The sequence below is a fragment of the Motacilla alba genome, chromosome Z (genome assembly GCF_015832195.1).
Source record: "Motacilla alba alba isolate MOTALB_02 chromosome Z, Motacilla_alba_V1.0_pri, whole genome shotgun sequence".
Classification (NCBI taxonomy): domain Eukaryota; kingdom Metazoa; phylum Chordata; class Aves; order Passeriformes; family Motacillidae; genus Motacilla; species Motacilla alba.
Window position 1 is genome coordinate 53,208,706 of NC_052046.1, and position 26,975 is coordinate 53,235,680.

The 26,975-nt window shown below is 38.4% G+C and overlaps 1 protein-coding gene across 1 annotated transcript; it reads right to left on the reverse strand.

Moving 5' to 3' along the window:
• Window positions 1-6,076: 6,076 nt before the first annotated feature.
• PSAT1 (phosphoserine aminotransferase 1) lies at window positions 6,077-22,072 on the reverse strand. The gene is made up of 9 exons (XM_038125030.1): window positions 21,921-22,072; window positions 19,697-19,757; window positions 18,849-18,918; window positions 17,531-17,736; window positions 15,898-16,070; window positions 14,704-14,873; window positions 10,949-11,077; window positions 8,328-8,465; window positions 6,077-7,714 (listed from the first exon to the last, which is right to left on the reverse strand). Exons 1-9 carry the CDS (start codon window positions 21,987-21,989, stop codon window positions 7,609-7,611), a joined length of 1,122 nt encoding a protein of 373 aa, XP_037980958.1. The 5' UTR covers window positions 21,990-22,072; the 3' UTR covers window positions 6,077-7,608.
• Between the last annotated feature and the right edge of the window lie 4,903 nt (window positions 22,073-26,975).

Here is a 26,975-nt window from a genome sequence, read left to right on the forward strand (position 1 = left end):
CGGTTGCGTTGCGGCGGGTGGGACGTGGGAGCGGCATGGCTCAGAGGGGGACAGCAGCAAAAGAGTAGGGAAACGGAGAAAAACAACGGCTTTTATGGGGGGGGGGGGGGGGGGGGGGGGTGGAATCCCAGGAGGAGACCGTCTGGCTAGTTAGGAGGGGTCTGGGGTAACAAATGTAAACATAACCTGGAGTGGGAAAGTCACACACCAATGGCAGAAAGGAAAAATCGCAACTGACAGCAAATTCTCTGGATAAAGGGGTGTAACAAATCATGACAGACAATCTACAGGGGCAGGATTTTTGAGGATAGACAGGGAAAAATCTGGAATTATTCTAACTGCCATGGCAAGACAGGGGGTAAACAAACTTTCAACAGAGACTAAACATATTCTTCAAACCCCCACTGCTACAGGCAGGGAGAGACCAAATATCTTCAAACCCCCACTGCCACACACTCACACCTAAGCACTGATCATTTGCTTTATACTGAGTAGGGCTCCATCCCAATGCCTTTTGCACAGACAGGCACACAGAGCATTTGCCAGCACTTCAGCAGAGAGCAAGGAGAAGCATGATACTGTAAATCACTGACCTCCTTCTGCTCTTGTGGATCTTTCCCATCAGCATCTCCTGAGACAGAGAACTTCCCAGCCTTTCACAAATTTCTTTTGACAATTTTCTAAATGGATAGCCTGTTTCTTTGGTTTAATCTGACTGAGATCAGACTGATATACAAGGCTATTTGTGTGTAAAAGACATTACAAGAAGCTTTTCACATTCTCTGGGGGTTAACACAGAGGATAATGGGTTACACTCCAGATTGTTTATGATGTCTTTCTAGCATCTTCCTCTGTGAATATAGTTTTATTATTCTGCAGACATATATTTCCTGTCTACTTCTGGCTCAGTCTTATTCTGGAACTAAACTGCTTTAAAAGATGCTTTTTTTGCAAAATGTCCTTCCTTTCACAGATATGGTGAGAGACACACAAAGTGTATGCTGCTTCATATCTCATCCACAGACATCTGATCCTTTAAGTAAATTCCTCGATGCTTTTCATTCTGCATGACCATTCTTAATATAATAAGCTCTGTATTTTCTACAGTCATTAATGAGAATCTTAAGTGAATTTTCTAAACAAAGTTTTTGGAAAGTGAGAACCAGAAGCAAATACACTGAGCACAACAGTCTTCCATTGTGGTTCATTCTCTTTCAGTAAGGATTTAGCAATGCTCAGCAGCATTTTGGCTCAATGTTTAAAGGCGTTATTTTAGTAATGCAGAGCTGTGGCAATTCTGCGTTGTGAAATTCCCCTATTATTCATTTTTCCCGTTCTGAACATCAATTGTCACACAAACATTTGATACAAACCTTGAACTAAGATTTACACTAACACTTCTCCAAAGTAAAATGTTTGCTTCATCACAGAATGGTTTGTGTTGTAAGGTGCCTTCAAAGACAATCTATTCCAACTCCCCTGCTGTGGGCAAGGACTCCTTCCACTAGAACAGGTTGTTCAGAGCTCCATCCAAACCTGAACACTTGAACCTTGTCCCAGGGATGGGACATCCACAGCTTCTCTGGGCAGCCTGTTCTAGTGCCTCACCAACCTCACCATAATTCTTCCTTATGTCGTATCTAAACCTCACTTTTTCGGTTTAAAGTTTAAAACAGTTATCCTCTTGTCCTCTAAGTACAGATCCCTATAAAAAGTCTTGCTCTGCATTTCTTATAAGCTACCTTTGTATACTAAAAGACCACAGTAAGGTGTCCCCAAATCTCTTCACTGTCAATGGAATAACTGTGGAACTATTTCCATATTGGATAAATAAGTCATGTTTAAGGGTATATATAAAATCATGGGTATCAGCACGATCAGAACACAAACTAAAACTTCAGAAAACAAGGGTATCTAATATTCACCTATACTTTTAAAATATCTTTTAAAATGCAAAGGATATGTGGTCTATTTTTTGAATGCATTTCCTTGCATGTGCATCACTGAATGGATACAACTGGAAGGCATTATGGTTGGTCATCTGTTTCAACCTTCCTGCTCAAACAGGGTCATCCTAGAGTACAAGGCACAGAATTGTGTCCAGACAATTCTTGAATTTTCCCAGTGGAGGAGACCCCATTACCTCTGTGCACAATCTGTTCCAGGGCTCAGTCAAGTTCTTCTTAATATTCAAAGGAAAGGTCCTGTGCATCCATTTGTGCTCGTTGCCTCTCTCCTATTGCTCAGCACCACGAAGCAGAGCCTGGATCCACTCTCTTGACACCCTCCCTTCAGATACTTACTGACACTGATCAGGCCCCCTCTCAGTCTCTCCTCTCTGGGCTGAACAGGCCCAGCTCCCTCAGCCTTTCCTCGTAAGAAACTTATGTTCCAGTCCCCTCGTCACCTTTGCTGCCATCCACTGAACTTGCTTTAGAAGCTCCATGTCTTTGTTGTGCTGAGAAGCTCAGAAGTGGACACAGCACTCCAAATGTGTCAAACCAGGGCTAAGCAGAAGAGCAGGATGATCTCCCTTGACCAGCTGGCACTGCTCTTCCTTGTACACACCAGGACACTGTTGGCCTTCTTGGCCACAAGGGCAAAATTTCCTTTTTTTTCCATTCAGGGGCAGTTGAGAACATCTACCAACCAGCAGTGAGATATCAAACCAGTCAAAACCTGGCAGAGAGCTATCATCAGAATTCCAGATGTGGTTGTCTTCTCTGTGTCAAATGTAGTAAGGACAGAAGTAATATTCTGGCTTTACACATACAAATGTAACACAGTGGACTATTTTTCACTTACTGAAATGTACACACTATTGCCACTTAAAGATTCTGACTAGGGCTATCAAACAAGCAATTTGATTTCAAAGTAATGCTGTAATTAAAACTACTGCTGGTGGGCATCTGGAACAATGGGACTGCTTCTCTCATCGTAACAGAGATGTAAAGAAGTAATTGAATAGAGAATTTTTTTATTCATCTGCAGCTATCACTACAATACGGATCAAGTAAATTATACATTGGGGATACATTGTGCGGTTGTACAGGGAAAGTGAGAGTGTGGTTCAATCCTGCCATTTAACTGACATACAGAAGTGTGCTCTGCCTTGATTCCCAATCTAGCCAGGTTTCTGCTACAGCCTTTATGGTCATATAGCCATACAATAACCAGTATTCCTCCCAGGTGAAGAGAGTAGAGAACCAAGGCAGTGTCATTGTCTATCACCCTTTCTCTTGCCACACCTGAGGACCCTTCACAGCACCACAGCAATGTCCTGTCTTGCACCAAACTACTTCACATCTCCAGACAGGTTTAGGAAACTGAAGACAAGCTTCCATGACATACCAAACAAGAGGTACCATTTAGGTGGCTTAGTGAAATACCTCCACAGACAAAATATTCTATTTCAGTACTGAGAGAGTAGAGCTGACAATACAACTCATATTACTGTCACATGTACTGTGACATCAGGCAAAGAACAATCACAACTGAGTCAAGCATTAACATGTCTAACACTAAGGCCAAAGGGTGTGTCTTCGCAATAAAAACACGCCCCAAAGTAGCATGATTGGGGCTGCCCTGGAAAGAAAGAAAAGCCATAAGCCAGTGTGATGCTATACTGGCAGGGCACTACCAGACCAGAGGTTTTCCAGCTTTTATAATTATTTAGGTCTGGTTTGCCAAGCTTCAAAACCTAGCACCAGAGTTGGAACTTCCGTAGTGTTGTTTCAATTCTGAAGACTACTGCTTACTCTATGGAAGAATATTTACTAAGTTTTACAGTAGAGAGTTTGTTACTACCATCCCTAGTTTTAGCAATACATCTCTCAAATCTCTTCAGATTACTTCATGGAACTACAATATAGAATCATACCCAGGTTGGTTTGTTATATTAAAAATTCTAAGCAGTTTAATGGCGATTTCTCTTACAATAGTTTAGCAAATTTCTACTTTCTCATATGATTTCTTTACATTTCTTTTGTAATTAATTCACTTACCAAAATATACAATTTTTTTCTTTTTATGCATAGTGTAAAAGTAGGAGATATAATTCCAATTTTCTTAGATTTCAGAAAATGTACAGCTTTTGGTTTCCTTACATCAAATACACATCTATTCTTCAGCTACTTAAAAAAAAAAATCTATCCTTGCATCTCTTTGATCACTCTCCTCCAATCATTCAGTAATCCATCAGTAATTATAACTTCTTCATTTCTTTAGTCTAAAAGAGTGTTATTTACCACAGATTGTCATGAATCCTGGTTTTAGATTATCAAGAGTCCAATCGCTGACTGGAATCTTCCTTCTAATTAAATGGGCTGATTTAATGTAAAAACTTGCAACATTTCACTTTTTAATTAGGTATATCATTATTAAGTACAAAAAGGATCATCCTCATTTTATTTTCTACCCAGAGAATGAAATACAGTGAAAATTAAACATATACCAATATAGTGCCAGACTTAGTAACACTTTCAGCATACCTTTGCAACTACTAATTCATCAATATATGATGTCTTTTATTCCTGTTTCATTCCAAACACTTACTTGAATGTCAGGAATAGGCTTACGCTTTTTACATCCAAACATCCCTGGGTTTATTGAAAAATAATAAGTTACGAGTTGAAAAGAAAAAACTGGGATTAATTTAAACCAAAACAGGAAAACAGGAAAATACAGAGCATCAGCTTACAGAAGAGCAGGACTCCCCACACTGCTGCCTGTATAAATCATTTCTCTCCACTAGAATTACTAGTTAAATAAGGATATGGCAATCCAGACTTCCAATTCTTATTTAATTTTTGCTTGGCTTACAGATGTTAACTACCATAGGAAGTTCTTATTGTAGACAACTGACAGGAATCTCTGGGACATGGTACCTTCCTGAAGGACAGTTGACACCTGGGCTAAAGCATCCCTCACTGAACAGAGTAGATACAGAGGGAGCATGCAGCTTTCTCTTTTTAGGCCAGGTCTGGGAAAGGCAGTGGCTAGAGACTTTTTTACTACAAAGGAGAATGCTAGAACATGTTTTTGTGAAATCAAACACAAGAGCTAGGAGATAGAGATGATTCATTAGAAAAGGAATTCAAAGAATTGTTCATTGAAAAGATCTTGTCTTATGATTCCCTTTCCATATGGGCCAACTTAGGTGAGACCAGTATTTTCTTTATTTTGTACACCTTTTAATGTCTCCAGAGTATTCATATCACACCAAAAGAGCTGCTTCCAGGCCCTGAAATTACTAACCCAGTTTGTAAGTGCTGATGAGAAAAAAAAAAAAAAGAGAGTCTCAGCAACAGGTTGTTGAAATTCCTCCTACCAATCTGATGTGGGAGAATCAGGATTTAGCTGTCCACAAGGGCTCAAAATCCCAAATACATACAAACAGCTTGGGAGGCTAGAATTGCTGCATGGATTAGTCTGAAACAAACCTCAAGTAAATAATTCATTCAGGACATGCTTCTGTATTCCCAATATTCCTGTATGCCCCTCACTTGATATTCAGTCTACCCTTGTCTGCTTAATGCAGTCTTCACTCTGTATTTTATTTCTACATGATTTTTTCCTTACTGGGTTAAAAAAAGTTGACAAGATGCTAGGCACAATTCAGAGGCAGCAAGAGGTTCCTTGTCAGACTCACTAATCAGCTGCACAAATCAGTTTTTTTTGTAAACACACATAAAAGCATGCTTGCTAAGAGGAATGCAAGACTACTATAAAATGGAAAGGTTGGTTGTTTTTTGGAAAGAGATAAGCCAGAGCTACAGCTGAAAGCAAGTACATACAACTCAGAAAAAGACATTTATGAAGTTAAAAAGCTTAATATGGAATCCAAATTATATATTTGTAACTGGCAGGGGAAAAAGGGTTCTCTAAGCATTCATAATAATACTTTTGCTTCCATGGCTTCTACTGGAAATACTCTTCTTGCAAAGAAATAAAACATACATGAGGGAAGTTTGCTTTTTAGGGAAAAGGAGTACACCAGAATCTAAAATTCTAACACACATTAGTCTTGATTTTCATCCTGAAAATGACAAAAATCAAAAAGGCTCAAACACGGTGGTACTTCACATCATGACATGATTAGATTTTATTTTTTTCACATAATTTACTTACTTTGAGTAACACTAAGTTGATAGAAATCTCCAAAGAGTAGTCTTAAAATGATGACTTTTCAGATAGGAATGTAACTCAACCCCTAGCACATTCCATTGACTTGCTCTGAGGTTCCATCAACAAAGGGATAGTACATCATTATCATTAATAAATTGTTACAACTGTACTGACGTTACACAAAAATTAAAAAAAAAATCCCCATTGTGTGCCAGAGAGTTTAGTCTGAAACCAGTTGTAGCAATGCTAAACACTCTGACAGCAGCAGACAGCTTCTACACAAGTTAAAATAGGAGATTAAGGTCAATGTATGGACATTGGCATTAAAGTCACAAGCTGAGAAAAAAAGTAACTCAAGGGTTCTACAACAGGAGACCCTCCGAAAATCTTGGCATAACGACAGTGACCTCTCTAGCCCAGAGTATCAAAGTGTGCAATAAGCTAGAAGGACCAAGTGAGAAAGTGGGACCAAAAACTACTACACTGCAGTATCAGGAAAAGGCAGAGAAGACTTATTTACTCCAGCTGGACAAAGTTCCACATATAAAAGGCTACACAACTGAAAGAATGAAAAGGTAGAACAAATACTGGAGCAAGTAGAGAGAGAAAACACTTAGGAAACACCAGACAAAGAAGTCTGCTGCACTTTGGGCTCAAAGTCAGTGCAGAGAAAGTCACAGGCTCATCAGACAACAATCTAGTCTGGCACTAGGTTAACAAATAAAAAGCAAATTTTTTGCAGCAGCAAATATGCATGCTCCAAAATAAGAATGTAACATTAATAACCTAAGAGTTTAATATACAAAATGCATAGAGAAATAAAAAAAAAATCTTAGAAATTGATTTAATCAGACTCATGAATCTTAGCTTTAAACTAATAAATGTTAATAGGAAGAAAGGCCCAGCCTTGCAGACTTTAACCACAATTACTTGCAATGATTATGACAGTACTTCTAGCACTGCAGCAGTAGTCTGAAGGCCAGATTCTCAAGTTAGGAACACTGGTGTGAACTCCTAAATACTACACTGTTAGAATATACCCCACAAATCAACTAGATGTCCCTAGAGACTGTGTCAGTTTACCTTCATTATGCAGTCAGGGAGTATTTGTAAAGCATTACAGAGAGCTTATGACAAATTTTGCTTCCTGAATTATACTAAAAAGAAGGTATTGCTGAAGTCACTTCTAACTAGAAGTGAGAAACAGACTCATATCCATAGCATCTTACAATGTTATTCATGTTTTAACCACACATTTTCAAATTTTGTAATCAATCATGATCAGTCTGGGGATCCTCACCTCAATCAAAGTTGCCACATCACTGCAAGACTGGGCCTCTGTTCCATTCAGTTAATTAATATTGCTACAGGAACTAAAGGAAAATAAAACTTGTGCGCTACAGCTGTGCAGTATCACAGTCATGTTAAAACCCTTTAGCTTTTATTTTATAGATGTGCAGCATGGCTCTAACCCATGGGCATTTATGACTGATGCATCTGCATGAAGCTTCTCATGAATGTTGCAAGCTTCTGAACATCTTCTACAGTCACCGCATTATATAAAGAGGCACGGATTCCTCCCACAGACCTGAATTGAAAAGAGGAGAGAAAAAAAATACTCAGAAAAGTTTTGTATATTCTAAAAAAATACATTAGTAGCAGTCACAGACATTCAAATCTATTCCTACTCTAAAATTATAAAATTCACATTTATGTGCATGGGAAGCAATATTTAATTCTTCAAGGCAGCCTTGCAGTCTAGAAAAGCTTAGTATTTATTAGTTATTTACAGCTCCAAAGCTGTAGCCCAATGACATCAAAAAACTAATCCTACAAATACTACGGAACATAGGAAAGAACTCTTGAAACCAGGCACACAAGCCATCTGAGAGATTTTATACACTGATACAATCTGACCTCAAAAGATATCTTTGGCATCTGCACAGAGACAGATTTGCAGAAGAGAGCAGAATTAAGGATAAAGCTCTCTGAAGTCCCCCACTTCACCTAAGCAGTAGCTGAGCCACCAGCAATCTCTGATTACAATCTCTAGACTGCTATTCTCAAGTGTTGCCAAACCAGTATGAGGAACAGTTTATGTGTGATAAAGGCTGGTAAGTCAATGCACAACGCCTGATGCTGTACCACTGTAGTAACAGTTTATTCTGCACAGTACAGAGATTCACTTGACTAATACTTACCGATGTCCTTTCAGAGATATCATGTTAAGTTCCACAGCCTTCTCAAGGAATTTCTTTTCCAGGGCTTCATCGCCCTTGACACTGCCAATGCGGAAAGGTACATTCATTCTGCTTCGGTTCTTTCTCTCCACTGGACACCTAGAAAGGTTGCAGAATGTAATGCTTAACCCGCTTTGTGCAAAATTTTTATTTCAGCTATATGCAGTTTGAGAAATGAATAATCACACCAGTTTAGAACCAAAATCAATCCTTCATAATCAAACTTGTCATTACTTTCTGTGAAAGAGAGCAACGTTCCTTTTTTAACCAAGTATAATAATGGAAGTAAAGTGGAAAGCTTATTAACCCTTCCTGACACACTCAGAATTGTGCCAGAGAAACGGACACGAGGCTTGCATAAAGACCAAATTAAATTTAAAAAAAAAAAAGAAAAAGAGAAAAAAAGAAAAAAGTTAGCATGGGTGAACTACTTACAGGGAATTTTGACAAAGTCTAAAGCAGTTTCTTTTCTTTCTCTTCAAAGATTGACTTCTCAACTAGTCAAAAGTGCTACCAGAATTACACTCAGCTAAATAGAACTATAGGAAGTATAAGAACACAGCATAAATAAATTTTCATAGACATCAGAAACTTATGTTAGTGATTTCAGCCCATCTTCTAAATTAACATACCTCTTGTCTACTTCATGATTCTGAGTAATCTCTAGAACAAATCTTACACTGCATATATGGCCACAACATTACATGAAATGCATCACAACTCCTTAATTTCTTAAAATCCCATTTAATCTGAAGTGGAAAACTCAAGATATGTGTAATTTCTCTTCAACTATTTTGTGAAGCTAAGAAATTACGAGGTAAGGAAGAGAAGATTTAAGTATCTTTTTTAGTGTTTCTAATTATAAAGGAGATCTGAAACCTTCAGATTTATTTTTTTTCTAAGGCTGTGATGTAGATTCTTGCAGGCATTCAATATAAATGAGTTTTCATAAACTGCATGTGGATTTCATACCTATTATTATGCTATTTGGAAAAGAATGAGTATCATTCTTTTTCGTTCCTCTCTTGTTCCTTTTTCCAGATGTCTCCATGAGTAAAAGAAAAAAAGATCCATCAAACACCCACCTGTGCAAATCTTCTACTTCAGGTTCAACGAGGAAAATAATGTTCAAAAAGGCCTATGTTTCTAAGCACTCCCATACATGAATTACTGCAGTCATGCTCTAGTTTTAGAATACCCAGTTGCTACTAGGCAATCTGATGTAACTCAGTGCACAGACGTTGAAAAACAAACTACAAATGGCACAGAGCACTTCATGGAAGAAAGGCTCCGTTTGCTAAATGGCTTGTCACATGGCTTACTCAGGGAAGTGTGCCACAGATTAAGTGCCACATTACAGCTGGGAAGGCAGCTTCAAATTAAGTCTTCCTTTAAGTTATAGATACAATTTAAAAATTCACAGTCTTAACTGTATTGCTTAGGAAGCTGCATACAGCTCAGTTAGTGAAGCTTGCTCTGCTTTCCCAACTGACTATTTACCATCCAATTTGCATTGCATTTCCCACTCATTGCCTTACAGACCAACCTGCCAGATATAGATTTCTGTTTGTCACAAAATGTTTTTTTCAAGGCTTCATTTGCTTTCTGACATTTATGAAAACCCCCAGGATTTCCCTGGAGTAGGATCACAATCCTGATCATGGTGATGCTAAAGGCAAAGCTGTTTTCATTAACTAAATGGTAAGAAGAATGTATTAAATATTATGATGAAACTTTATCCCTGACAATTATAACTGCAGACAGCTTTCATTTAAAATCCAAATTTAATTTGCTCTGTCCTAACTTGGACTTGAAAGTAAATTAGGTCCCCACACTGTTGCTTTTACACTGAAGGTGAAAGAAAATATTTTGCAGTTTCATGGTCAGTTAGTAGTCTGAGCTTGGCAAATATTAAAATTATTACAGTATCAACTTTTAACTATGCATAGGTCCCATGAGGTCAAAAATACCTTTGCAACTCTGTGTAAAAGTCAAGAGGGTTAAATCTGCTTTGGAAAGCCAGCAAAAATAACTGAAGAAAATCAACTGTGCATAAAGTACATAAAGAAAATGTATTCCATTTTGAGGTCTGATCTTTCTATTTTACTTCAGGAAATGTTTCAGAATTTAGCATAATTAGCTAATAAAAATGCTCTGCTTGACAGAGAAAAAGCAGACTCCTGGAAAGTGGCAGGCAAAGTACAATGCAAAGGAGTGTCTGCAATTTCTTACAGGCAATTTTCTGTGTCTTGGCCTATGTGTCACCAAGACATTCTGTAAGCATACCAACCAGAATCTGCATATCTGTTCTTTGTATACTCTTCTCCTACGCTCCTGTTTTATTAAGTTTAGAATATGTTTTTAGTAGGGTTCACTACTAATCCACGGTAAGTGAAAATAACTTCCTACTGGAATGAGACTTATCCTTGGACAGTTAGCAAGCAAATGGTTTGCACAAATATTATTATCTCTAGCAGTCCTCAAAAAAGGTGACTTCAAAAATACAATTAAACTCTCAAAAGTTATGAATGTTTGGTTATGTAGCAAATATTGAAGCAAAAGGGAAAAGCATAGCAACTTACGCATAAAATCCATTAGATTTGTCTATAATATCATAAATCATCCGTGACTTGATTAAACTGAGTTTATCCATAGCTGCAGCTCCACCATTATTCTTTATCCATTCCAGTACCAATCCCATGATATAAATACTACAAAAGGAAAGAACATTTTTCAGTGAAATTATTCAAACAGGAAAAAAATAAGTCTTGTCTAATAGTTCACAAAATGTTTCAGTACCAAAATGCCATGTTTGATTTAAGGACAGTTAAGATTAACAAATGAAAACCTAGACTATTTTACAAGTTATGACAACTCTAAACAGACAATGTTTTCTGGACACAGGATGAAATATCCTGAAATTCAAATGTCACATATATCTGTTGGACCAATTTTAATCCTTTGTACCACAGAAGGACATGTCCTGCAGGCTTCCTGCAGCCCAGCAGGGCTCCCAAAGACATCCCCAGACATGCTGCACGCACTGCCAATTACTGCCTACACAACTGCCTGTCAGGTCCTGCCTAGACGGACTACACAACTGCCTAGAAGGAGCCAGATTTAGCAAAAACGTTAATAGCATTTGCCCTGTGCAGCTACTCTAGCAAAAATACAGGAGTAAATCTCAAATACACGTACATTATTATGCCAGAAATGTAACCATATTTTTAGAAATGTTAAAAATAAAATTCTAATCCCGTTGCTGTTTACAAAGACCCTTTGCTCACATGAACAGTGAAGTTTGGTGAAACAAATTATGATGTATATCACTTGACTGTTACCAGTCAAGTTCTTAGTAGAGATCTGGAAGCCTACTGGCATCACATGGCTTGAGATCAAGAATTTCAATGCTAATCACAAAGTGCAACATAAAAAAATCCCTGACGCCTTTTGCCTTTGTGCTTTTGCTACAAAACTCAGCTTGTTCAAGTTCAGACATTTCCCACGACTACAACAATTTACATAAAAACCTGCTCACAAGTTTTTATGGCCTATATCCAACAAGTTCATTCTTATGAATCCCTTCATTATTGATTCCAAGGGAGTGCTCAGAGAACATTACCCTACAAGTTTCCCTAACACATATCTAGCAGGAGGCTGTTTAAAATTTCACTGCTTTTTATTTCTAAAGGGATGCCAGTACTAAATCCTTGAACACTTCCAAAAGGCTGCAGAATAACCAAGGTTACAGGCTGCCATTTATAGGAAGTACCTACTGCTCTGAGAGCACAATCTTGCCACATTTATGACAGCACACTATCAACTACTCCAGTGTAAAGGATTTAAGTGAAGTATAGACTATGCCCTTGGCAAATATTCAGAGCCACATTCACATCTTGCCCTCACTTCCTTGAGCAAAACTTTTTGGGACAAGTGAACTCTTAGAAGTCAGCCTTAGAGTCATTCACAAAATCCCAGACAGCTGAAACCTTTTATCTCTCTTTTACATCAATCAAAATAATGTTTCTGGAACAATTTTAAGTTCAAAATGCATTTCAGAGCTTGCAAATGAGATTTTTATAGCAAATTCATTGTTAATTTTAGCTAAACAGATTAGGGTCAAAGAGTCAACTATGTAGTGCCATAAGGTTAAAGCCATTACCATAACCTTAATTTAATTTAACATTTTGCTGAAATAGTTTTTGCAAATTCAGTTAATATTTCCTGCCTGTTTGCCAGCAAAACATTAACAAGTGCAAGGAAAAGAGCACAGAAAAAGAGAACTAAGAAGCTTTGCCAGTTCCTTAAACTGGAACAGGCAGTTAGGGCTAAGCCAAACAGATGTGCATCCTGCCAACATTTCAGTCTGTTACATTCTGGATTCTGGAGCGTACTCCAATGTGAGTCCGTAGCATGAAGTGAAAGCCAGCAAGACAGTGATGAGAAAGGAGAAACTCATGGTTCAACTTTATTTTCAGTTCCCTTAACCACCCACTACTCTGTTAAGGCTACTGTCAGATACTGAGTAACAGCTAAAGCTGCACTTTCTTTCCAGAAGTTCTTTGCAATGGCTAATATAAGACTGCAGAATTTGATTTGTTTTGCTTTTCAAAACAACACTGTGTCCAAGTACTGAGATTAAGTAAACTTCAGTTTTTCAAATGGAAATAGCTTTGTACTTGGAAAACATGAATGGCTGGATTTAAAACCTGGCACATTCAATTATACAGTGTCCAAAACCAGTATGTGTGACTTGGCAGTCAGGCACATAATCGATCATGAAACAGAGGTTTCATCAAGTACTGGAAAAGACATACATCCTGCCTATGTTACAAAGCTACATTGAGCAGACCAAAATCTGGAAACATTGAATAGCTAATTCTTACTGGGTGTACCCAGCCAACAGGGCAGACAGGCTGCCAGTAAGAATGCATAATTACAGCACTACGTACTGTACAGTATGCACACAATTTGGGGGAACAAGTTCTGCACTGTAAAATCTGGCATAAACAAATTTTACAAGATTTTCTGTTCTCCTGATAAAGATAGCTGCTCCTATGTCATGGCAATAGCACACTGCAGTGACAATCAGCAGATTCAGAAATACTTAAATTGAGTAAAATTTGTAGTGATATTGATTGTAATGATGGAATTAAGTCATAGGGTTTATATACAGGAATCACTGAACTTTGGGCCTGTACTATACATTTAATGTGTGCTGGAGATCATTAGGCAACCTAACTTTGCAATTCTGGAACATGCAAACAAGCTATAAGAGCTTAGACTAAATATCAGTATAAAATTTCATTATAAAATTATCCTGAAAAGGAAATCTATTTTCAAAGTAATTTTAAAAGCTTCTGGGAAAAAAAATGATAACTAGCTTGAAGATCTTTTTTTAAACAATCATTTCAGAGGATGCTGGTATAAGAATTCTTCAGGATAAGCACAGGTAGATACTGCTAGTTCAACAGCTATACATACTAGTAGCAAAGCACCGTTTCACTAGTTATCAGAAGCTACAAGATAGCAATTTTAAAAAAGCAAGCTGTAGTCTGATCTGCTTCTTGCATAATCAAATCATCAGGTACATGGCAATTTCATAATTTTGATTGCTAGCAATGTTTATAAAGCTAGATCAATTTTATCTTTGGATGCCAAACCAAACACTGAGATGGCAGTCAAAGAATTATGCAAAACTCTACAAGAGAGTAAAAGCAAAGCAACTACTAAAATGCCTTTTAAAAAATTCTTCTACAGTTTCATTTCAAAACCAACAATAGTGAAAGATGTAGAAAGAACAATAAACATTTTAAAATATTAAAATAATACATATTCTTGTAATATATTATTTAAAACTTTAATCACCATATTATTAACCATTTGCCAGTAAAGAAAGCCAGTGGGGATCTGGAGGTTCAAATGCTGAGAACAACGTCAAGAAGAAATTAAATCAAATTGTATTTAGGATCAAGAAGCAAGTCTAAGTGCCAAATTACCTCCTTGCAATAGGAGATGCATCACCACTGAATTGACTAGAGCTGTGCTCATGTAAACCAGAACTGCATCCTGAAACTTCTACAATGGAACTATGACATGTCATATTTACTTTAAAAAGGGTTACATCCTCTGTGGCTCAGTCGCACCAGGCAACGCAAAGCCTACTAGTCACACGGCTGGACACTTCCCATTTTCTCACAGGAATCACGTGAAACACTCCAAGGTATCAGTGGCTTGAGGGCAAACACGCAACTTTGGAAGCTTTTCTAGATAAGAGCAGCAGATGGCAGCGCGGCAGCTTTCTGAGTAAGGGATATCACAGAGCAGGGTGAGTTACCTGTAGCATGGTGGAGTGTTATACAATGAGCTATTTGCTGCCTGTGTTTTGTAATCCAGAACAACAGGGCATTCCTTCAGTGCAAATCCCAGCAAGTCCTCACGTACTATTACAACAGTAACTCCAGCACAGCCAACATTCTTCTGAGCACCAGCGAAAATCACACCAAACTTTAAAAGGAAGAAGAAAAGAACTTGGTACATGCATTCACTTGTAGATCTTATTACTAAGTAATACCCCAGGCATACTACTCAGCTGAACAGAACAGAGAATGTGTTGAAAATCAGCAAGTTGTAGGTTAAAAGAATAGTTAGCAGAAGTTCTGATTTGAAAGTGCACTTATGGCTACTCAGCTGAAGAAGATAATCACAACAAATTTCACAACAGTTTGCTAAATGTTTATTTAATAGCTGCAAATAATTCTCAAGGCAGCCTGTTGCAATTTCACACTACTCCAAGCAAATTTACTAAAAACGAATTCCTACACAGTTCACAGTATTTTCAACCCATCTGGTATTTCAGAACAATCATCATAAAATCCACCTGTACAAAGAGGCAGATGAGGGAAGGCCAAGTTTAATGCATTAACAACTACTCCATTTTGCTACACACAGGTAAGAAAGGTGAAACATGCTATTTCACTAGTCAGTAACACTTCTACTCATAGTATACTCTACAAAAATAGTAACTGCCTATGTTCTGCCCCTGTACTATCTGTGAAACAGACACCATAATCATGAGGCAGAGGAAGCTTTAGGAGCTTAAAAGAGGTTACAGATTTTTCATGACAGAGGCAGGATTAAAAAATTTATTACCAGTACCCTGCTGCAGCCATACACTATCTACAGACTAAATATTATTTAGAAGACATTTATTTTAGCTGTTATTTTCTTTTAGCAGGTATTTTCTTCATCAGAGAAGATCACACAGTAGCAAAATAATCTTGGGCGTCTATTAACATGAACAATCTCAACACAGTTCAGTATGTTTTTACGAGAAAAAGGAAAACAGACATTGAAATCTCAAACCTGAAATTTCAACACTTCTATCTATCATCAGATATTCAATTAACAAAACACGACTTCCTTAATTTCACCGCTCAGCATCTCTAGCCATTCAGACATTTCAAAGTGCTTCATTACATGCATTAAATTTTGAAAATGCTTTGTGCAGTTACTGTGTCCAATTTTTTACCTTGGAAACATCCACAGGTTTGGACAGAAAGTTTGACGACATATCACAAACCAGGACAGCTCCTTTGACATCAGGTACAAAGTCAAACTCCACACCATGAACAGTTTCATTAGCACAATAATACACATAAGATGCATCCGGATTAAGATTCCAAGTGCTTGGGTCAGGAATGCCTAAGAGCCAAAAAAGAAACCCAGAGGTCACTGGAGACAAGTTACTTTCTTGGCATGCAGTTTTACTTGAACATGAAACTTAAGTGCAAACCAAGAACAATTTTGCCATATAGACTATTAATCATGTCGTTACCAGGAAGATAATGTATCTGCAAAGCCAATATACCAGTGCATTCCCAAAATTCTCCGGTGAGCCATCATTAAGTTTGCAAAACTTTTTGATTTTCACCCCTTATTCTTCAAATAATTTTCCTCCCATTTGCAATTCCAGACTACAAACTTCTGTCTGAGGGGTTCAAAACAGCATTTCAGAGGAATTCAGACACTGAATCCAAGAATATTCCTGCTGCCTTTGGAACCACTGAAACATCCAAATGTTCTCACTGGCAAAGTTTTCTAAAACTCTGCTTCTGTGCAATCCCAGAAGCATTTAAGTCTTGCCCAAGCTGAACAAACACAAGGTCACCCACCTTTCTCCCATTTTAAGCTTTGCAACTGATTTACAAAACTAAGATCTCTTCTGTCAACAGGCAATATACAGGCATGTCCTGACAGCACAGAACAGGTTTGGCATAGAACAAATAGTTTCTCTCCTTTTCTTTTCTCCTCCAGAACCTGATCGGAGGTGGAGGGAAGGGTGGGAGATGGTACCACTGCCTCCATCATTACTTACTGCCCCTCCTCTTATCTACAGCTACGAAATGATGAATTACACTCCCCCAGACTGGAAAGTTGTAGGTTCAATTCCTTCCTGAGCCTCACAGAATATAAATTTACTTTCCAAGATAGTGCCCTAATTTCCAGTTAATACACTAACTTATACAGGGATATTCTTTGTCTTGTTGCCACTTTTTTTAGTTCAAGTGCTGTAATTTGGACCAGAGGGAAGAAAAGTGAGCAAAAGTAGCAGGAACAGAAACTAGATCTCACATATTCCTGCTCCAAGAATTATATATATTCAGTGACACATTGGTGGGAAAGATAATAATTTAGGAATCCTTAAAAGCGGGTAACAGAATTCAGGTCTCTCATATACTGGGTCAACAAAGTTAAAATTTCAGACCTGCTTCTGAATTTTAGAGCAATCTTATAACTGAGTGTAGATGAAATTGAAATATCTCACAATATCCCTGTGAATAGCTGTGAAGAACTCGGTAACATATTTAAAAAAAAACCCTGAGAGAGCCCAGACAATTTCCCTACTTAGATACTTTTGTCTTGCCACTTATTTTCTGGCATCTGCTCAGCCTCATTTCACCTTTTTTTTTTTTGGTGGAAACTGTTAAGCCATTTAATAAATCTCCCAGTGTTGAACACGGAGAAGCATGGCAGACATTCTTTCGAGTGCTGGGCAGTCAACTCTAGTTAACATTCAGCAGCCCAATAGCTACATTGGATCCGCTTTTAGAGCAAGTCAAAATGCCAAGCATTCACATGGACAGAGGCAATCATCAACTTACTTGTATAGGCTCCCAGCTTGGGATGAACAATATTTACTTTGGCATACTTCTCTGCTTCTTTAGCTGCTTTTGCCGACCAGCCTCCAGTAACCACATAATCTGCCTGTCTTCCCTCCTTTAAACCAATAAGGTTAAGTGGGACTGCACTGAACTGAGCAGATCCACCTCCTTGAAGGAAAATAACTTTGTAGTTGTCTGGTATATTTCTGCACAAAAGAAATAACCATTTATGTTATTCCCAGGTGACACAGGATGCATACAACTTGATATTATGCATTTAACCGTGACTGTGGAAAAACGCTGCCGTTTTAGAAGGCTCTTTGCCTAGACGTTAGATCAATCCCACTAACTTACCTCAGCACTGGTCTTGAGTCAAATATTACTGGTCAAATATTTAAGAGTAAATGCTATGAATTTTAGTGATAAAAATTCGCTGAAAAAAACCTTCCTTTCCCCGACCCTGGCACTGCATGAAACAAACTCACTCCTGAGTAGCTGTACACACAGACTTGAGAGATATTCCATCACAATAAATGCTGACTTTTAATTTTATCTATTGGTAGCTTCATGACTTCTCTGTCATGAAGTCACCAAAGTGCTTACAGTAGCGCTCAGCTCTGAGACCCTTCAATTTGAAAGTGCAACAGTACAGTAAAGTATACATGCAGAGCAAGTGCAATAAAGAGTTGCTCATACAATCACAAAAATTACATATTCAAATTATTCATTAAAATCCCTTTGTCAATGATGCCGGCTGGACTGAGGGTCAACTCTTTTTGTGTTAAATGGACGACATTATTAACTACTATGACAACAGTAATCCTAATCCATTATACATTTATTTCAATTTTTTTTAAAATGTGTCATTCTACGAATAAGAAAAGGGCTCTTGCTCAGTGATTCTAACATTGATCCACAGAGCTTTTGTTAATAAAACAGGACTTATGGACAACATGCAGATCACATTCATACCACTAAAGAACTGATTATTATTGTTTGCACTTATTTCTTTTAGATCATGTCCTTCATTAATTCCATGAAGGTGACAAAAATCAAAATTTCAAAATAAACTCAGCTAGACATGTAAAAACATCTTAACCTAATAAGAATCCATTGTCACATTCAAAAATACAAGCATCAAATTTACATATAAGAAGATTGGTGTCCTCCTCAAAGTTATTACCCTACAATACACAGTAACCACGCATGAAAAACACCACCAAAGAGATGCTCTCAAAAAAAGGTCTCCACATTAGACATCACTGATGCAACTAGCACACGCAATAACATAAAAATAAGTGGCAAGTAATTCACTTACAGCAATTCACGCATGAGATTTTCAGTTGTATTTAGGATTTTTGTGAAATCTGAAGACCGATGGCTCATTTCTTTGGTGAATAGAGAGAAGAAATAACATGAAACAAGACGGTAATATATGAATTTGATTTTAAAATTGTGTTAAGCTTTACACCTTTCACACTACAGACCCAAAATGCCTGAAGGTTGTCATTCCCAGTTCCTACTCCTCTTTAGGTGCATAAATACTCCTAAATACCCACAGAAGACTTATACCTGCAGTCTTGTGCAGATACAGGCAAATCCTGTTCATTGACACTTGGCACCCATATGACCTTATTACAACCACATTTGTGGGTAAGAAAATAGTCACTAGAAAGATTTCATTCTTCCTCATGCTAAGAACCTTCTCTGCTGCTAATGCTGTAAGAAGTATATAATAAAGTACAGGAAAAGCACAGGTTTTGTTCTTTTACCTTTAGCGAGGCTTCTTCCCACAGTAAAGCTAATTAAACATTAAGGACAATTACACAGTAATTCCTTTTAAATCCATGGGCTGTCTTCCATGTGTAAGTGTACAATTTAAACATTAATCTGAATTGTGTGGAGACAGCTGCACGTACTACTTTTAGCAACTAATAATTTGCTCCCCATCTTGATGCATAAATCTTTTGTGCAACTGGGCTGAAAAGCCAGCCAGCAGGAGAGCACTGCCTTCTTAATGGGAAGGATGCTATACATCTATATGGTATCTGTACACATCTTTACAGACACACAGGTATTAAAAATGGAGCCAAAAGATCAGAAAGTCTTATTAAACAATTCAGTTGAACAATATAATCATGAAAAATGTAGATTTTTAAGTCTTACCAAGAACACTTATACCAAGTCCTTTGTAGTCCACCAATTCTTTCTGTGCTTCCAATAATACCTACCAAAAGAAAAAAATCCAGAAATAAATGAAGAGAATTCTCCACTATCTGGAGTATCTGATGCATCATGCCTATGCCAGCTGCCCCATATTGCAGTAACATGACACTCGTCAAGTGAGATTAACAGAAGTACAGTTACCAATACAATTTTGCTGTACCTAGAAGCTTAAGGCTTTTCATAACCTAGCAAACTTAAATAATATGCTTGTTATGGAGACCATGTTATAAGTTATTATTTCAAATGCTACATTTCCAGATTTGTGAATGATTTCTAGGAGTTGAATGGAACTCTTAACCTTTACAGAACATCTAATGTTTGCATATACACTCTTTTTAAACAAGCATCCTTAATACCCACTCCCACCACTCCATCCTCTGTCCTTTCACTTGACTTGTGCAAATAGGACAACCAAAGCATTGAAGAAAACATACCAAGAAAGATCAGCCTGGGGAATCGGATATCTTAACAACAACATGACAATGACTGGTTTCACAAAATGAAGTTCCACACTTTTTGAAGACAAGCCTCTATCTTATTGAGAGTTAAGAAAGAAATTAAGCAAAATTTTGAGACAACAACAAAAAACAGGTCACCAGCCAAGTAGTGCTTCAGCCATTCTTTTTTTTTTTCCTGTCTTCCCCCCGAGCTTTTAAGTATGAACAAATTAGCATGAGATTCCAACCACTGGGTCTGCAGCTCCTGATTTTGGTAAATTCTTGTCTGAGAGCCAGAACAGTCTTGGCTGCTCCTAAAGGAAGCAGGATAAGAGGGAGCCCCGGCAGAACCAAACAAATGCTGCACGCATGCACCCTAGCATCTGACAAGAAACTGCACACTCTGGGCAATTTCAGGATTAAGAAATCTACCTTGCTGACTGGGTATCTGCATGGCCTGTCAACTGTAACAGCTGGCTACCAAAAGGTCAACTAAAACATTGTGAAGTTTTAACCACCACATTTTATGAGCAAACTTATCCCTGCCTGAGGAGGAGGCAAAAAAAGTAAGGGAGAACACACAGACTGCTAGAGTAGTGCTTGCTAAACTGCTTGATAAAATCCAATTCTGTCAGTAACATTCTAATCTAAAAATCTGCACATGCCTCACAACAGACATCTATGACACACATTATAATCTATGAATTGCTCCATCTTTTTCTTTACCGAGTCTGCGTGCTTCATGGGCAGCATCAGCCCACAATCAAGAGAAACAAATCATCCAGGTGATACAGCAGTCCACGAAAGAGCACTGCATTTTCAAGAGGGCAAACAGATTAATAATGGGGAGTTCAGCTGTGCCCACCTGCACTCATCAAAACTTAAACCCAGTTTTTAACCATCTCTGTCAGAGAGCTGGGTATGGAGGCAGTGCATATGAGAGTCCCTTTGGAATCTAGAGCTCGACATAGAACAACAAATTTCTTTGCAACAAATTTTTTTGCAACCTTATCCACAAAGGACGTTTCCTCGAGAAAAGAGATGGGAGGGGAAAGAAACACAAACACATAAAAACAAGAAAGTTGCTCTGCAGCAAATCTGTTTATCTGAAGAATTTTTTTTAGGAAGTAACACATAAAATAATGAAGAATACTATGAAGGATACTAACAACAAAACAAAAATTCCACGATAGATAACTCTTAAACTGAAAGTCAGGTACGTACAGCTCGGCAGAAACCACCCCTCTCCATATGTAACTGGATAATCCATGGCTGCTGATGCAACTTTCCAGAGGGTTGAGTGTACACCACATTCATTATAACTTCTAATAAAAAGGTGTCTCAGGGAATTACCATGGCATTTAAACTGACAAATCTCACACTCCACAGAGCTATCTTTGTGCGCTTAGGTCCTGCTTCCTTCCCATCACAAAACTAACGATATAGGTGCTGGTGCCGTATCATCCAGCACTAAAAAAAACCAAAACCCAAAATCCTAGAGAGTATTCGAAGAACCACACTCAAGGTCGTTTGCAAAAATCCGAGCTTATCAGGACAGTTCTTTGGAGAAGGGGGGAAGACAAGAGGTTTCGGCGCTGTGCGGGTAAACTCATGTAATTGCGATTGATTAGTTTCCCTATCCGTCGCTTTGCAGCCGGAGCCCCGCGGGGAGCCGGGGGGACGAGGACACCCAGCCCCGCGGTGCCCCAGTCCCGGCCCCTACTCACGGAGCGCGGCAGCTTCGCCGGCCCGGCGCCGAAGTTCGCGACCTGCCGCCCGCCCTCCATCGCTGCCATGCTGCCACTCCTGCTCGGTCTGCTGCGCCCGCGCCGCCAACCCCTCTGCTATAAACCCACGGCCGCCGGGGCCCGGCGCTTTCCACGCCCGTCCCGGCCGCCCATTGGCAGCGCTGCCGCGGTGGGGCGGTGTGAGGGGAGGCGGCGTGAGGGGAGGAGACGGGGGCGCCGGCCCGCGGCGCTCCGCGGCGTCCCCACAGGGGCGCGCCCCGCGCGGGCAGCGCACCGAGCCCACGCTGGGTAGGCGTGCGGGGGGCAGACAGGCAGACAGACACACAGACACTGACACATAGAAACACAAACACACACACACACGGTGAATGCACGTCCCGCTGTAACTTCCTGCCTGTGCTTTTCCCTTTTGCCTGTGCATCCTGCGGGTGCTGCAGCAGCGCTGGGATGCTTGTTCCAAAAGCAGTCTGGGTGAATGCGTGAGGACTTAAAAAGCAGCGACACACAGTTACAGTGCATTTTAGGAGATCCTTCGTATTTCATATGAAATGACAAGAGGCAACGGACAGAAACTGATGTACAGGAAGTTCCACCTGAATACGACAAAGAACTTAACTATGGAAGCGACCCTGCACTAGAACTCGTGTCCCAGAGAGGTTGTGTAGTCTCCCTCGCTGGAGACACGTAAGAAACATACAGGTACAATCCTGTGCAATGTATTCTAATATGTTCCTGATAAAGCTGTGAAGCTGGAGATCACCCACTGTATCCAACCAGACCATTTCTGTGATTCTGTGATTCATCTTGAATGAAATGGGTTTCTAATATTTTCTAATAGTCTAATAATCTAATATTTTCTAATATTCTTCTAATATTTTGTGTGAAATACTTACCTTGTAGAAGAGGAGGATCCCTGCCTTCTATAAGCCAACAAGTGCCTGCATGTTGTGCAGCTTCCCTCAAAAAATCTGTTGCAGGGAAATCGCTATTTGAATTTCATCAAAGAGAGTAAAAGCAGGAGAGCTGTGAAACTTGATCACCTTCACATAATGGATAGCATAGCTTGGATTTGCCTTGAGGTTCGCCAAATCCTAGGCTAATATCCCTGAATACTAAAGCATTCCTCCCACAGGTGGGAAGATATGGAAGATCTATGGAAGATACCTGCGGTATCGTGGTTCATTAAAAACACAGAGGTAGTACAACTGAACTGTTGTAACTGAGAGAAAGACTTTAGCTCATTCCATTTTCTGATTGTTTCAGGGAGAGACATTCTGCCCAAGTCAGTTTTCAAAGTTATTTAAAAGGTAGTAGCAGTAAACCAATTTTGACAAAGCAAGCCATGAAGTATGACTGAAAACAGATGGGTATCACAGAGTCCCATAATTCCAAAGTATCTTGGGCAAGATTCACAATTCTCATATGTAGCTCTATAAAGCACAGTGCTTGAACACATTAGATTGCCCAGTCTTTTCCTGAAACGCTGGCCCTATTTTAGTCTCATGGGCGTTTACCAAGCTAATGTTCATCAACATTAATTATCTGTAGAGAAAACTGCATTATCAATGTCTGTTATTTTGTGAATTCTGAGATGTATATAAAATACCATTTTTCATTAGCAATTATTTCACTGAAGAAATACTGACTACGTGAATTTGTTCCTTTTCCTGTAAAGCCAGGTGATACCTGGAACCACAAAAAGAATTTACAGACCATATCCTGATCCGGTATTTAGTTAAAATATTTTCATCTTAAGGAAGTTATTTTGTTTAAAAAATTGTAAACAGAAACATTGGTGTTAGAGCAAAGATAACTTTCATTTCAATGATAGCTACAGCTTACCAAAAACCTATCAAAATTGCTTTCAGATACCAGAAACCTCTGCAATTTTTAAGAGATAATAGCAAACTTCAAAACCCCAAGGTATTTTTAAAGTATGCCTCACACCACAACACCCAGAACAACTATGTTACTTCTCAGTTGTAATTAAATAGAAACCACTACTGAAATGCTTAGTAACAACATAGATGTGACTAAAAATTTTATTATTTTTACTAGGTGCCTCAAAGTAGAATAAGATCAAAAGATACAGGCTTCTCATATGGGCTTTTTCCAGTATTAAATATAAAGCACCTGTGTAGGTCCAGAGAGGCAGCTTAGAACTCCAGTCTGGCTAGGAAAATGGCATCCAACGTAGTAAGGGGTAGTGGAAGCAGTCAGAAATAGTGTAGGACTGGCGATTCAGGTCAGGAAGCCTGCCTACTACTACAGAAAGTGCTTCAACATCCCGCCAGGATCAGTCTTGAATCCTAATTGTGTGGCACAAACCACAAGGAAAATTAAAAATTTGAAGTTAAAAATGTACTCCAAATGCAGGCACAAAGAGCTAGAACAAGAAAATAGAAACAAGGCAAGTTAGTGCTGGTATCAGCCCAGAGCACTGGTGGAAATACCAGATATTGGAGCTTTCAATTCACAGAAATATCATCCTGACCAGAAGGGTCAAAAATAGCAGCTCCCACGAGATCAGAGGACAACTCCACTGGAAGCCTTGTCACCCAGAAGCTTTAGAAAACCCTCTTCATACTGTGCATTAATGGGAAGTATATAAAATTGGAAGGAATAAATGTGAAATTTTTGCTGCAGACAAGGAATCATTATACTTTTGCAGATGGAAAGAATAAAGATAAATATTATAGGTCTCATTACAGTTTTGTTTGTACTAGATTGAGATTTCTCCTGTTTTAGTATTTTGCTAGCAGCAATTATGATTCCATGTTTTAATTACATCAAAAACCATGAATTCCATAATGGAATCATACCAATATTCATAGTCACCCAATATAAGCTTTCAAAACCATGATTTCCAGGAATGCTTCTGACTTCTACCATTTGACTACCATCTGACTACCATTTGACAACTTCAGAATTTCAAGTGCTACAAATCAGTCCATGCAGATGAACCTGGATTTGCGTAATTAACACAAAAGCAAAGAGGGCTCTATTTACTATAATGCATAACTGGAAAAAGAAGACAGAATAAATAAATTTTCAGAGTTTTCAGTGAACTTTTATTAGGTTCATTGTGACTTCATGTTATGCTGGACAGCAAAACCTTGATCGACTACTGCTGGAAAAGAATCAACTCACTCAAGGAGAGCATGTGTACACAAGTTCTCTGTCTGGTACCACAAATGGACGTCATTATTAAAAGACAAATAATGCTGACTACATAGCAACCTGGCAAGCATTTCAGGAGGTAGCTGGGATGTCTGGTCAAGCAAACTAGTGAAATGAGCAAATTTTGGTGAAACCTTACACTTCGGTGATTCAAACAATGGTTTAGGGCTATTCTGTTTTTCAGAGATTGAAGTCCTGAACTGGGAAGAGTAGGTCTTGGGAAGACTAAGTGAAAAGAGAAAAATTATTGAGCTTAATGAGTAAACAGTAACATGTTCTCTAGCACATAGCTGGCCTATTGATTTCAGGCTTTTAGGTCAAACAAGAATATAGACAATTATGTAAAACATTAACTAACACCAAGAGAATGAAACTGTTTCTATTCCAACTCAGGGTAGAAAATGGTTTCCTAATAATCTAAAATAAAAATATTTTTACTTTTTGTTAGAATACTTTATTGTTAAACATATATCAAATACATATGTTTATATGTGTAAAATACTTTTTGTAAATGAGTTTTTAAATTGTTAGAAAAAGCCTTGGAAGTTCTGATGTACTCATGATAGCCTCAAAAAGAATACTTCTCCCCAAGTAGCTTCAATCCATTGGCTCTGCCAATTTCAGATCCAACTATATATAAAGTATGCACTACAGATTCTTACAGTGAGAGTGCAATACCATAGCACCAGTAACACGAAGAATCCTTCATGTTTCTGATTTAACAGGAAAAAAAGATTAAGTATTAATCCACTGAAAAAAACTATGCCCATCTAAATTGCAAACTGCCTGGTCAATTTTGCTTTAAAAGATGATTTTTGATGTAATTCATACTCTAAAGGCAAATATGGAAAAGCAAGTATTTAACATGAAAGCTATTAAGTATCACCTGCTTTTGGGCATGTAATGTATAAATTGTTCTAAGTTCTTCATAGTATTTTTAGGGACAGATTCCTAACTCCTAACCTCACAAATAAAACACTTCTGAATTTATGATTTTATCCAGCATTTCTCAGTGATTAGCTTTAGAATTTGGATTTCAAAAAGGGAATAGGTGGCTTTTTACTGCTGAACATATTGTTCAGTCAGACCAAAATCACAAAGAAAGAATGACTGAAAAATTAGACAAGCGGTTGGGAAAATATGTAAAAAATAACAGATTAATATATTACCCTCTAATATTGTGAAGTGACAAAGTCTGTACAAAGAACATACTTTCATTGTGCAATTACTTGTGCAATACTGCAATAGCTAAGGTAATCTTTTGCTATTTGCTCTGTAGGATTGAATTTGAGGATTCATAAGTTTTTTCATATTTGTCAAGCAACTGGAGTCAGGAATTTCTACAGATCCTATGTGTTCCAGAAATCACATAGCAGATGACTGAGTAAAAAATAGTTACAGGCTGTTTTTTCTCCCAGTTCAGCCTAAATCATCCTGCCTAGTTCCTGTATGTATAAGTATATTGTAGTTCAGAAGCAGCAAACCAGCTGCTTCTGTGCACAAGGACAGGAACAAGATGCCAAGGCTAAATCCCAGGAGTTTTAAAACAATGGCAATTCTCTTAGTTTTACATTCTCACATTTCTCTAGGTCCTGAGAGCAGTCTGAGTTAGACTATACATCCTCCAGAGGCCCCTTCCATGTGCTATTCTATGATCTACAGTCATAGCACTAATGATGGTTGTATTTAAAGGTTTCCTATAGCAATGTTTCTGGGCTTATTTTTGACTCTGAAACTTCCACTAATTTTCGGACTGTCATACCCACACACTGTTATGCAGGAATTGATGTTTGCCCCAAAACGACTTCTGCACTCCCACTGGAATACATGCAAAAAAATAAAACACTAGGAAAA

Bases quoted from the DNA above. Each gene is read 5' to 3' on its own strand.
- PSAT1 (XM_038125030.1), bottom strand. From the start codon at position 21,989: ATGGCAGCGATGGAGGGCGGGCGGCAGGTCGCGAACTTCGGCGCCGGG. The intron at 19,758-21,920 runs GTGAGTAGGGGC...TTCTTTTGGTAG, and splicing joins CGGCGAAGCTGCCGCGCTCC to GTATTATTGGAAGCACAGAA. The intron at 18,919-19,696 runs GTAAGACTTAAA...TATTCACCAAAG, and splicing joins ACTTGGTATAAGTGTTCTTG to AAATGAGCCATCGGTCTTCA.